The 12,174-nt window shown below is 43.0% G+C and overlaps 1 protein-coding gene across 6 annotated transcripts in view; it reads left to right on the forward strand.

Annotated features, from left to right (window-relative positions):
- Positions 1-725: 725 nt before the first annotated feature.
- Positions 726-12,174, forward strand: part of GMDS (GDP-mannose 4,6-dehydratase) — a 407,595-nt gene continuing 396,146 nt past the window's right edge. Inside the window, exon 1 of one of the 6 annotated variants that reach the window (XM_072924089.1) lies at positions 726-1,583. In XM_072924089.1, coding sequence (XP_072780190.1) covers positions 846-1,583 — 738 coding nt within the window. In that variant the 5' untranslated portion in view covers positions 726-845. Of the gene's footprint in view, positions 1,584-3,383; positions 3,510-12,174 lie in introns of those variants that run through there. The other 5 variants (XM_072924090.1, XM_072924091.1, XM_032746846.3 and 2 more) reach the window with 5 other exon arrangements.

Here is a 12,174-nt window from a genome sequence, read left to right on the forward strand (position 1 = left end):
AGAATATATGTAAATAAGTAAATGTATGTAAATAAGTAAAGAAAGGAAACTTGCTCCTAACTCTCTCTAATCTCAAATCAAATAAAGGTTTGTGCCTCATTTCTGGTATACGAAATCCTGAAACTCTCAGAATTTGATATCCTTTTATTTTCTTGTAATTTTAAAACTAGCGGGTGGAGCTCATGTGTGGTGCCCCTCCTCTCTGAATCTGAGACTGTACATCCATAAAACAAGCACTTAGTGGGAAGAAGTAATTTTGCAGAAATAGTAGTCGATGTTGCCAACTTGATAAAACTTCATGTCCTTGTCAAGAAAAGGCTTCAGCTAGAGGAGGCAGAAATGGTACAACTGGGATGACATCCTGCAACTCTGTAACTGTGATGTAAATACACGGTTTGTAAATACAAATACACCATGGCATCGCAGACTGTGAGGCTGCAGGAAGGTAATTCAAACCAAGAAAGTGAGCAGCGGCATGCAAGAAAGAGTTCACAATTTGAGAGTACAGTTCCATTTGAAGGTTTGCTTTTTTTTTTTTTTTTTTTAAATATACTATACAGGTTTTCGATGTTATTGAAAAATTTTTGATCATGTAGCACAATAATAGAAAAATTAACAGTAGGACGGTCATCTGCAGATGCAGAGGCTCCATCATCCATTCCCATTGAGGGAAATGTGAAATCCTGCATGGAATAACAGCAAATCATGGGCCGGCACCTTCTTCCTTGTACATACAGAGACCTGCTTGCTGCCTCGGTAAAAGCCGCGCTGGCCCAGTGCCTCATCAGAATAAACACTTTTTGTAAATCCCTTTTTCCAGAAGCCTTTGGTCCGTTTATAGCCAAATGTTTCCAGTGTGGGAACGCTCGGGAACTCCGGCGCCTCCCCCCGCGGCGGTACTCGGTGACTCCTCCGCGCCGCGGGGGGCGCTGTGCGCCCGGCCCCGCTCGCCTCCCGTAGCACCGCCGGCGCATCCTCCGGCCCGACACGCGGTCAGGAAGTCGGGCAGCCTCACTCCCCCTCCTCCTTCTCTTCTTCTTCCTCCTCCTCCTCCTCTTCTTCCTCCTGCTCCTTCTCCCCGGCCGCGCCCCGCGCCGCCGCCCTCAGCCAATCACCGCGCCACTTTTCGGCCCCGGCGCAGCTCCCGCCCCTTTAGGGCAGCTCCGGGGCTTCTGATTGGCTGCAGGGTCGGGCGGCGCGGCGGGAGCGGCGCCGAGCGCGGGGCGCGCTCCCGGGCCGCGCGGCGGGAGCGCGCCTGCGGGGGGCTGCACCTGCGGCCGCCGCGGGGCGGGGCGGGGCGGCAGCGCGGAAATGCAGCGGCGGCGGCGGCCGGGACAGCCCAGGTAACCCCGGGTGCCGGCAGGCATCCTCCCCTCCGTGCCCGCCCCCAGCGCCGGGAGCCTCGCCCCGGCGGCCGCGCCTCCGCTCCGGGATACCTCCGCACCTGGGACGCGCCCGCCGCCGGGAGGATGGCACAGCCAGCGGCGGAGGAGGCGTGTGGCTGCGCCGCCGCCGCACCGGGAGACGACGGCGAGGAGATGAACGGCAGGAAGGTGGCTCTGATCACCGGCATCACCGGGCAGGTAACGGCGGGGCTGCCCTCGTTCACGTGCCCTCTCGGCAACGGAGGGAGAGGGGATGGGATGGGGAGGAGCCGCCCCGAGGCGCCCGCCGGCAGTGGCGGCTGGGGCCGGGCGCGGGAGAGGGGCACCGGAGCGCTCTGCCTGGGTCTGCCCGGCGCCTTCCCTCCCGGGCCCCGGGGCACATCCCCGCGGGTGCCTTCCCAGCCCGGTGCCCGCTTCCCTTCCCCGCTGGTGCCGCCAGTTCCACGCCGGGCTGAAGCTCCCTATGACAGTCCCCGGCTGGGTTAGGGGCGGACAGACCACCTCGTGGGTAGGGCTTGTCTGCCCCGGGGGTCTGTAGTGCTCTTCAACTGGTGTGAACAGGATGGGGTGCAGTGCTTTTTATGTCTCGTGTCTGGACTGTCTTATAGTAGTCTGTACCAGGAATTCCTGAGAAATCAGCTAAACCTGTGCAGGGATGAGGTGTGAAGTGAGCGTCGCTGAGAAAGGAGCCGCACCTAGGAAAGAGTGCGAGGAGACAATGTTGGGACTCTTCATCCTGACGTCTGCAGTGGGGAAGGTACCAGTGCAGGTGTGAGGCAGCCAGCATTGGTTGCGACCTGATCAGGCTCATCACTCAGAAGGGGTGCTTGTCACTTTTCACTGTGACACACTGGGCAGCCATGCAGTTACAGTCAGTACCTGCTTTGTACTGAAACCTGAATGGATGACAAAAGTGTTTCCCCAGGCCACCTGTTTTGTATTCGTGTACGTTCATTGCAGTCTCCAATTTTTTTGGCTATATTGCTCATAGGGATAATGATGCTCTCAGAGTCCTGATGCTTTGAGCAGAAGGTGCAGGAGAAAGATGGCATGGAAAGAGAAAGAAATCACAATCTCCCTTGGAGCAACTTCTGCATGATGAAAAAAGATATGATGGTGGTGAGTTTTAACCTGGTGAGGTGTGCAGGAGGGTTGATATGTGCAATTTGTGGCTTGTGCTACTACACTTCCAGTAGGCAGCTGGGATAGTTGGTTGGACTGTTTGTGCATGCAGAGATCTGCATTGCTCCGTCTTTGCTGAAAAGTGGGTGCTAAATGAAAAGTTGTCCTGGACATGCTTACTCATATTTGAGGAACATCTTATTTGCAATGTAGATACCTCCCACTACCTGGAAAAATTTGATCTCTTTGCACATTGCTTATCTCCAGGAAGATGCTGGTACTGAAAGACTTCTGCTTAGAGGGTGTATCTCCTGTGATTGGCATAACTTGTTAAGTAAGTAATGTATAGTAGCCATTAAGGCTCATTTTAGAATCCCAGTGGAACAGCACTTTATGGCTTGCATTTAGTCAGTGACAGCTTCATACATGGAAGAACTTCTTCCCCTTCAACTGTGACTTGTTCTGGTATGTTTGCTATGAGGTGCTGATGTGGATTGTTGAGAAGTCCATGAGCACTGTGAAAAAGTACGTGTCAAAACAAACACGTTGCTCTTTTACTCTGAGACAGTCAATGCTGTGTCTCTATTTTATAGTGGAAGAACCAGTGGGTTCTTTGTGAGGGAGTAAATCCAGAGACTAGCTTTTCATCTGCTATCTGAGAGAACCTGCACTATGCTTTGAACATTCACCTGCTGCTTGTGTTTTGCCTCATTATGCCAGGTGTTATGTGTTCTTGCCACACTTTTTGGTCCACACTCTTCTCATGGGTTAGCAGCTGTCTGTCAATAGCAGGCTGGGGAGAACCCTGCAAGGGGCTGTTTGACAAGGAGATGTAACTATGTCTGAGAAGAGGAAAAACTAGTGATCTCTGTGTAGTAACACTTTTGCTTGATGTTTATTTCTAGCAAGAGCACAGTCAGAGCTTTCCCAAGGACTTCTTTGGTGCTGTGTGAAAAGTCTTCCAGGTTGTTGGCAGAAGTGTATTTCTCTTCATCAAAGATAGTAAGTTAGAGGCCTGTAGCTACACACCATGATTCTTTCAGTACTGTGTTCTCTATATTATTTGGTCTGTTTTCAAAGCAGCGCTTCCTTCTTAGCTTAACTTTTGACAGACATATTATTTATCATTGGAACATGTGGAGAACCAGAGCTAGGAAAAGCCTTTGTTGGGGTGCTGTAGTTCTCCACAATTCTGAGATTTGCTGCCAGGATTCCTGGTCCATCTATTTTATTAGATGAATTTTAATGAAAGTCGTGTACTACTTGTTCCTTAACCCATCTTTGAAGAGGCTCACCCAGAAATGGGGGACTTGGATTTTGTTTCCTGTGTGAGAAAGGGAGACTTGCATCTCTCTGTCCCTGAAGAAACGGTGCAATATATTTGTAAACTTAGTTACCATGTGTAAAATGTACAAATATGCTGAAGTGGAAGCTAGAGCTCAGACTTTCTCTCCCAGGCAATTATTTTAACAACTGTGCTAAGGAGTATTGGCTTGTTTCACATTCTTCCTTTAACTGGTGCTCTTTCAAGGTGGGAGATAAGGCTTGAATCTCTTCAGATGAAGGTGGTATAGAACAGAATTCGATGGTAAACTCCCCTTATTTAAACTGTGCCCTTTCTGCTACAGCAAAAAGCAAGCTGGCACAGTTGTATTGTATAAGGAGCCTGCTTTTGTTTGTGTGTGACCACTGTGCTCTGAGAGTGTTTGCTGAAGTAATGCCCTGTAGGGCCTGGCACATAAGGATAGGTAAAAGGGAAGTATTGAGCTGGATGTGGACCATGACAGTTTTGGGCAATTGTGGAGTAGGGTTTTTGTAGTTAGAGTGCTCTTGGGCCAAGTGAGGTGCTGCTTGAACTGTAACAGTCCTTCCTGACTTGAGATGATGCCAAGTGTGCTTAATCATAGTGTTGGAATCAGACAACTCATTATTTTTCAGAACTTCTGTGTAACCATTAACATGTGGATTGTCCACCTTTTCTGCTGACAAAAGTTGGGGTTTTCTTTCTAGGATGGAGAAAGAGTTGAGCTCAGAGAGTTACACTTTGATAATGGAGCAGTTGACTGACGATGCAGCTATTAACTGAAACATAAAATAGAGATATGGCAGAACTGAAACTTCTGATTAAGGGACTTTTAATGGGGTTCGTGAGACTTTACAGCATGCCAGAGAAAGATGGGCTGTCTGCACAAGTTCTTCTATTTAGTGAGAGACTGGAGGCACATGCCATTTGCCAGCTTAACTTCACCTGCTAGTGAAATCGGTTCTGGTGACTTGCTTTTCTTCTGGATAGAAGGCGTTTAGAGGACAGGTATCTGCAAGGGTGAATGTCTTACTGATAAGAAGGGGAGTTTGACCTCTGGCCAAATAACAGGAGGAGTTTGCTCTATGCATGGTGAGGCCACAAAGGAGAGCAAATTTCATAATTCTGTGGTCAGGACTTAAATGGCATTGTGGCTCCAAGGGCTGAACCTTAGTTTCTATTAAATCAAAGCAGTTGTATTGACCTCTACAAATTCTGCATTTGCCCTTGGAGTTATGGTGAAATCAGTATCATTCTAGCACTTGCATTACTGATAAGAAACTCCAAGCATGTAGGCAGTGGTGTTATATACTCCTTTTGCAGTTTTGAGATTTCTCTTATCTTTCTCACACCACAGCAGTGGGACAAACCACATTTCACTGTTTTGCCAAAATGACTTCCAGAGTGCGGCAGTTCCTGTGGTTAGATGGATGAAACATTTCTGAAGTGTCATGTAGCTATTGGTCTGCTGGTAGACTATTGTGAGTAATGCATAGCACTTTTTTCTTCATTTAAAGAGAAGCATTTTGAATTAAACAGGCCTCTTATATGCAAGTGAAAATACATTAAAAAAAAAAATTCAAACAACTTGAATATGACTACTTTGAGTGTTTTCACAATGCAAAATAAATATGCTGGACTTTTCAAACCTTGGTAACTTGAAGAGTCACTCTGTAAAAATTGGAGTTTTTAATCAAATACTAATATTATTAACAACTTAATTGTAGTTATGCAAACATGGCTTGTTGGTTGTACCAGGAAGCTACTAAAGCAGTACACTTTTAGAGCATTGTTTTCTAGACCTTATGACTAAATATCTGTTAAAAGTCAACTTAAATATCTATTCAGAATATCTGATTGCACTGCAGTCAGTCTAATTGTCTTTCTATACTGATACTTGTAGAAGTATTTAGATATTTGACTTCTTGGAAAAGTACCAAGAAATAATCTGTCTGAGCCTAACTATGACGTTATATGTTGATGTTTTTACTTTTCCCAGTTGTCCCCTGGATTATGAGCAGTAAATAATATCTGCATCTGGTGTTTTCCTAGGAGATACAGCAAGGTAGACCAAGATAGTTCAGCAGGCACTTCAGAGCTCAGTTTTGTATGAAGCAATGCATTGGAGCTCAGTGCCGGTATATGCCCTGAGGCTATTGCAAAGGGTAGATGAAGGGAGCAGTTGTGTCTCTTGTGCCTAGTGAGAGTTCTTACAGCAGCAATACTAGCTCCAGCCTCTGCTCCTTTGCTTGCAATTCTGTCAAATACAGCTTCTCTTTGGCAAAACTTAAGGCAGCAACCTCAGAACTTTCAACCAAGCCTGAAAAGAGCTTAAAGCGTTGGGTCTGCCTCTGTCTTTTGTATCAAAAGTTCAGTTGCTGACAGCCTTTGCTATTCCTCTAACACACCGAACCCTTATACATGTGTACTGCAAGTTTCATGCCACAGTTACAGTTCACAGTTGGAGAAAGGTTAACTGTATCAAGAGGGGGGAAAAAAAGCTACTGAGATGATTTGCAGTTGTAAATTGAGGTCAAGGTGTTTGTTTTTTTAAAAATTTGGCTGTTAAGATGAAACTGAGCAAGACAGACTCAGTGGGGCAAAGTATAGTAATAACAGATCATGAGTCATTGCTTAGTATTAAAAAAAACCCTGAAATGAATAGCTGGTATGGAGTTGCATACTACAAAACTCTTTGCTATTCTGTGGCTAAAATAAAATAAATGTTACTTTGAGAAGGCAGTTAAACAATGAATACAGTTAAACAATAGAAAACAGTTAAACAATGTTTGCAAAAGCTTCTTTCAGTATTGTGATCAAATGGTGAGGTGGGAATTTGTGTCACTGGAGAAACGTGTGTATACCTGAAAAACACAGGTAGAGAAACATTATAGCCTGTTGTAGCAGAGACAGGATGTTGGTTTGCCAGGAAAAGAATAAAATCGGAGGGATTGATTTTTCGCATTGAAATAGGAGGATAATCTTTGCTGAAAGGTAAATATTAGCATTGCTGCCTTTTCATTAAAACAAATAGTCTTAGTTTCTGAGTAAAGCTAAATATTAGTATTGCTGCCTGTTCATTTAAACAAATATTGTCCTGTTTGAAGCCAAGTATTCTATTTCAGTTTCTGTCTCTAAGTAGCCAAGAGTTTTCTTGAATGAGGATTTCATGTGCGTTGAACGTCCTTATCATAGTTTGAGGATGCAGAGATGTAGGAACACTCATTTGGCCACAAACTTAAATGCAAGATATTTCTTTGAAACTTGGGAGGGTATGTGCTGTTTTGGGGTGGCTTTTATTGGATTGGTTTGTTTTAAATGATGAGCGTGTCTAGCACAGAAGAAACTGCCTATAGAAGTTGAGTGTCTGTCCCTGGAGGTACCCAAACCAAATTGGACATGGCCCTAAGCAACCTGCACTTGTTGACCCTGTCTTCAGCAGGGGTCTTGAACTGCACAGAAGTCCCTTTCAATATAAGGTTGTATGATATTATGACCACTCCACAGGATTGGAAGTGGAACCACCTGCAGTTTGTGACAAGATGGCATAAGGGGCTTGTTAAAAATAATTTGCAGCGAATGAATAGTGGCTCTGGCATGAAACTAAGCTTTCCTAAAATATAATTTCAGGTATTTTCCCTCTACAGGATGTAAATGAAAAGTGCTGCTATTGATTGTTACCCAAAACTGTTGAGAAAAAAGGTATTTTACTGAGTAAAATAGTATAATAAATACTGAAGTGGAAGACTAGAATATTTTCTGAAAACAGAGACCCTATTTAGACAAAGATGCTGGATATTTGATTGCCTTGACTGCCTTTTGGAAAGAGGAGGGCTACTAGATAGACTATTTCAAAGTCTGCATTAATAGCCATCTATAAATACATGGTTCAATGCTTTACTCTTTCATATGGTTTATACTCTACACCAGTATATACAGATTGACAGGGCTTTTGCCTTCTTCTAGGACTGGGAGTCCAGGACTTTGGCTGCTCTCTGTGCCTGCCTCGGGTAGCCCATATGTATTCCATTGCATTTCAGAATAATGCAGTTAGTGATGGCGTTTGAACATAAGTTACCTAGAAGATATTCACAGTAAAAAGTATTACTGATACAGGATTACTTCATGTGTGCCTTAATCTATTAACTTTTTTTTTTTTTCTTTCCACCTTTGCACAGCTTTGCTCAGTGTTTGTGACTGCCAGTGAAGTCTGTCCTTTAGTTGTATACTGGAGAGGGAAGTTCTGGTAGCCTGGCTCAGCTAGCAGGCTTTCAATCCGAGGACCAGTGCAGGCAGTTTGATTCCTTGTGTTTGAACATGATGTATGCAGGATGTGGATTGAAAAACATTGAGAACACCAAGTGAATCATAAGGTACTGTATGCTGTGATGTGTACCTACTGTAAATGTAGATAAAATACTGAAAGTGTTCTAGGAAAAAGAAAATGCTGAAGTTCATGTTTATGGTGCTGAGGTATGAAACACATCTACGCATGGTGACCAAATAGGGTTTGGGAAGATGGCCTCCTCCAGGCAACACTTCTCATGACATCTGATGCTGTGCTTAGGGGGCTATTTGCCACTACTGTGTGGACTGACAGTCCAGCAGAACAGAATACCCCATTGCCAGCAGCATGCAGCTTGTTTAATCTTTAATTGTTTTGGAATTTTAAAATTTAATTAAGACTGGTGACTGCTGGCATAGACAGAACCTGTAGTTCTTTGTTTCCTAAAGTTTTAATGAGCTAAAGCCTCCTCTTCTCCATGTACCTACAGCCAATCCAGTCTGAATAGAGGACACTTGTAAAAATCTTTTCCATGTGACTTGATCTTCTACCACTAAATTATGGTCTTTTTTTTTTTTCCCTCTGATTATTTCTTTCAGATCCTTTTGTCTGTTGAGCTTTCTGCACAAGGGAGTCGGTTTCGTAGAAAATAGCTAGCTATGCAGAAGGGCAAGGAAAAATTGAGTACTTGAACCTGCTGATGGCCTGTGTGAGAAACACATCAAAAGCTGCCACTGTGGTCCTTATAAATAATAAATAAAAGGTTGAATAAAAGGCTTTTCAGTGAAGTCTGATACTGGTGTTCATCCTAGTGGTGCTTCCTGTTGCTCAAGACAAGACACCTTGTCTTTGAGGAGTACCAAGGCTGGGTTTCTTTGCACTTACCTATGCTTTCATTCAGTCTGGGAGGCAGGAAGTACTTTCTTTCTCTTGGCAATTCTTAGCAACCTTATCCCAGCTTCTTCAGACTTCTTGGTCTGGAGTAGAGTCCTGATTAAGTGACTGTTCTTACAAGCTTGTCAGCTCAGTTTCTCCTACGCTGTCGCAGCACAACTTGGGCTTATTTTGGAAAGCACAACTTCCTTGAAGCACTGGGTGGATGACGGCACAAGAGCAAGGTGGCAGCGTGGTCAGTCTCTGGCTTCTTCTTTCACAGGTGTATGTTCTCTCTTGCTCTAAATCTCTTTTTGCTACTTTGATTGCTTTTTAGCCAAGTGAGCAAAATAAAAATATTTTCTTTCTCTTTAATATTTTTGTCACCTCCTGCCTCTTTCATATGAATCCACTGATTATTTTTTCAGAACCTCAGCTAAGGAATTCCTCTGGGTCGTGTGTATTTGATCTGGAGGATGCAGTTATGTCAGTCTTTCAGTTAAGCAAAACCACAGAAGGTGAGGTGAAAGAGTGGAAGTCTCTCCAGTTTCCTGTTCCTATTACTCGAAGGCCTTATGGCTTGTTCCTTTTGAGGGTGTTCACAGGCTTTACAACCTAAATCCACAATGAAGCTTTTGTAAAGGCTGCCAAACAAATTGATCTGAACTGGCTTATCTTTTGGCACCTGTGTTTTCACATGTGTTAAGCAACTGAATTTCCTCATATACAACTTGAATGTTGTAACAATTTTAATTTAGTCACAAATGTATGCAAATCGGTATACCAAAGACAGGTTTCCTTTTTCAGGAGTGTTTCTTTAGTTTAACTCTCATTATTGTCTTTTTTTTTCAATGGGAAATACTAATTTTTCCTTGTAACTCAGTGTCATTTGACAGTAAGAAAAGTGTAAAAACACATTCATTGATTTTGATATGGTTGTAGTTAGTTCAGTGAAGGACATTAGATACTGTGTACCGTGAGACAACTCCATTTTGATGAATAATGGTGCATTTGCACAAGTCAAAGTTACTTGTGATGTTGTCAGCTACTTCATTACAACGCTTAGCTAAGCCCACTGGTCCAACATGTGTGTCAGCTGCAAAGTGGTGCTTGCCTTGGATGTGGAATGCCATAGATCTTGGCCTTTTTCAAAGAGTATCCAAGTAGATAAACCAGCTTGTGCTGCATTTGCCAGGCTAGAACACCTTTGAAATAACAGGGGAAAAAATATGCTTGTTCTAGAAAAATCTAACCACTAAGTGTTGCAAGATATAGTCGAATTTTAGAAAATGTTTCTGCAGGGCTTTTCTTCAGCTGTCGTTTGACCAATTTACTGCTGCTTGGAAATTCTTCTCAAAGGAGAATTCCTACAGCCTGTGTGGTGAATTCTAATGCAGAAGGAAAAACTATACCATGTCAAGTGTCTAGGTGAGTGCTTTTGCTGTAATGAGAAGATGCCTTGTTTCTGCTGCATATGTGACACCTGCACAGCTGTTAAAGAGTTGCCTCTTGGCTCTTGATTATGCCTCGGGTAAATGGTAATTGTTCCTGTGTATTCAGAGGCAGTCTGAGGTAGCATATCACCGTACTGCAAGGAAGCTTTAAGCCACCCAGCCCCCAATTTAGAAAACAGTAGTCAGTTTTTTTATTTGTATCTTAGGATGTCTGAAGCTGTGCCAGAAGTACCTTGAAGACGTTTACCACTTTATGAATGGAAATAAGTCTTTCCCAAGGTGTATAGATTGGTGCATATGTCTTGCAGAAAATAAAACCCAAAGTCAAGAAGGAAATATTTCTGACTGCTCCTATACATACTTTTTTTTCCCCTGAGTTTTATGTTTCTAGTTTGATATGCTGCAGTACCTTCTGACTGTTACTCTAAATCTTACTGTAGATTTCTGCTGCTGCTATTCTGGAAATGGGTAGCACTATCTGACTGTTGAGGCTGCTATCTGTCAAATTACAGGCATGCTGTCAGGAGTGTGGTTATTTTGTTTATTTTTTTTTTTTTTCCTAGCATTTGCTTGGTCCATGAAGAATATCTTCAGATGCATTAGCAATGTGTGCCTTCATCAGTGATGCTGGTGATGACCCATAGCTTCCTCTTAATTGAGATTTCTCTGTTGAAAGGATAAGAAACAGATACCATATCTTTGGCTGCTGATTGTTGTCCTTGCTTTCTTTAGCACTGATATCCTCTCTAAGAGCATAAACATTACTTTGGAGCATGTTTGGCTTTGAAAGCCAAAATTTCTGGGTATATTGTCTGGATTTCATTCAGCTAAATAATTGTGGTTTTGATGTCAATGTAATTCTTTCCATGATTACACAGTAATAGTCTGTCAATGTATTCCTGCCAAAATTTAGCATGCTGTTTGCCTCTGAAGTTAAATACTATTAAAATACTACAAGATAAACAGTACAAAAGGGATACAGAACTCTTCAAGCCTGCATGCAAAATGGTGTACTCTTCCATCTTTTAGGTGCCTCTTTGAGGTCTCTCTGCTCCATGGGCATGCTTAAAAAGGTGTAGCTGAGAAGATTCTTTGTGGTGCTGATTTGACTGTTACTGGTCAAGCATTGCTCTGCTGAAGACCAAACCTTTACAGCTTCTTGGCTAAAAAGTGGTTTTCTTCCCCTCAGTCTTTGCAATGATATTGCAATGATACTGGAAGCTGTTCCAGAATCTTGCTGGTCTTTGAAAAAGCAGTGGGGACTCTGTGGTTGTAGATCTGCAGGCTCAGTAAAATATGTAATTTTATTTTTGAAGGCAAAATAAAGTTGGAGAATTGTTCTGATATGTGAAGGCAAGGAAGTTACTAAGATTAAGTTAAACTTTGCTTTATGCTCTTGCTCGTCCATTTTAGGAAAATAGTCACACTTGCAGCTGATCCGAGTCTGAAAAGTTGTGACTGTGTGGTTTTGCTTCATGTGTTTAATTTCTTGGGGTCACCTGATATATATTAAATGTTTCTATGTTCTTATTGCAGCACTTTAAAGTTGAATATATAGTGTAATTGTTTAAGTCCTTTTTCTGCATTTTTCAGTGAGAAGAGAATTTTTTACTAATCTGAGAGATTTTCATTATTCAAGAATAAGAATCTTAAGACTGACTTTGTCTTCAAAAATTACACTTGCTGTATTTTCATTGGTATCATCATTGTGTTTTCACACTCTATTTATGCTGGATCACAGTTGATTCATGT

Source organism: Taeniopygia guttata, chromosome 2 (assembly GCF_048771995.1).
Source record: "Taeniopygia guttata chromosome 2, bTaeGut7.mat, whole genome shotgun sequence".
Classification (NCBI taxonomy): domain Eukaryota; kingdom Metazoa; phylum Chordata; class Aves; order Passeriformes; family Estrildidae; genus Taeniopygia; species Taeniopygia guttata.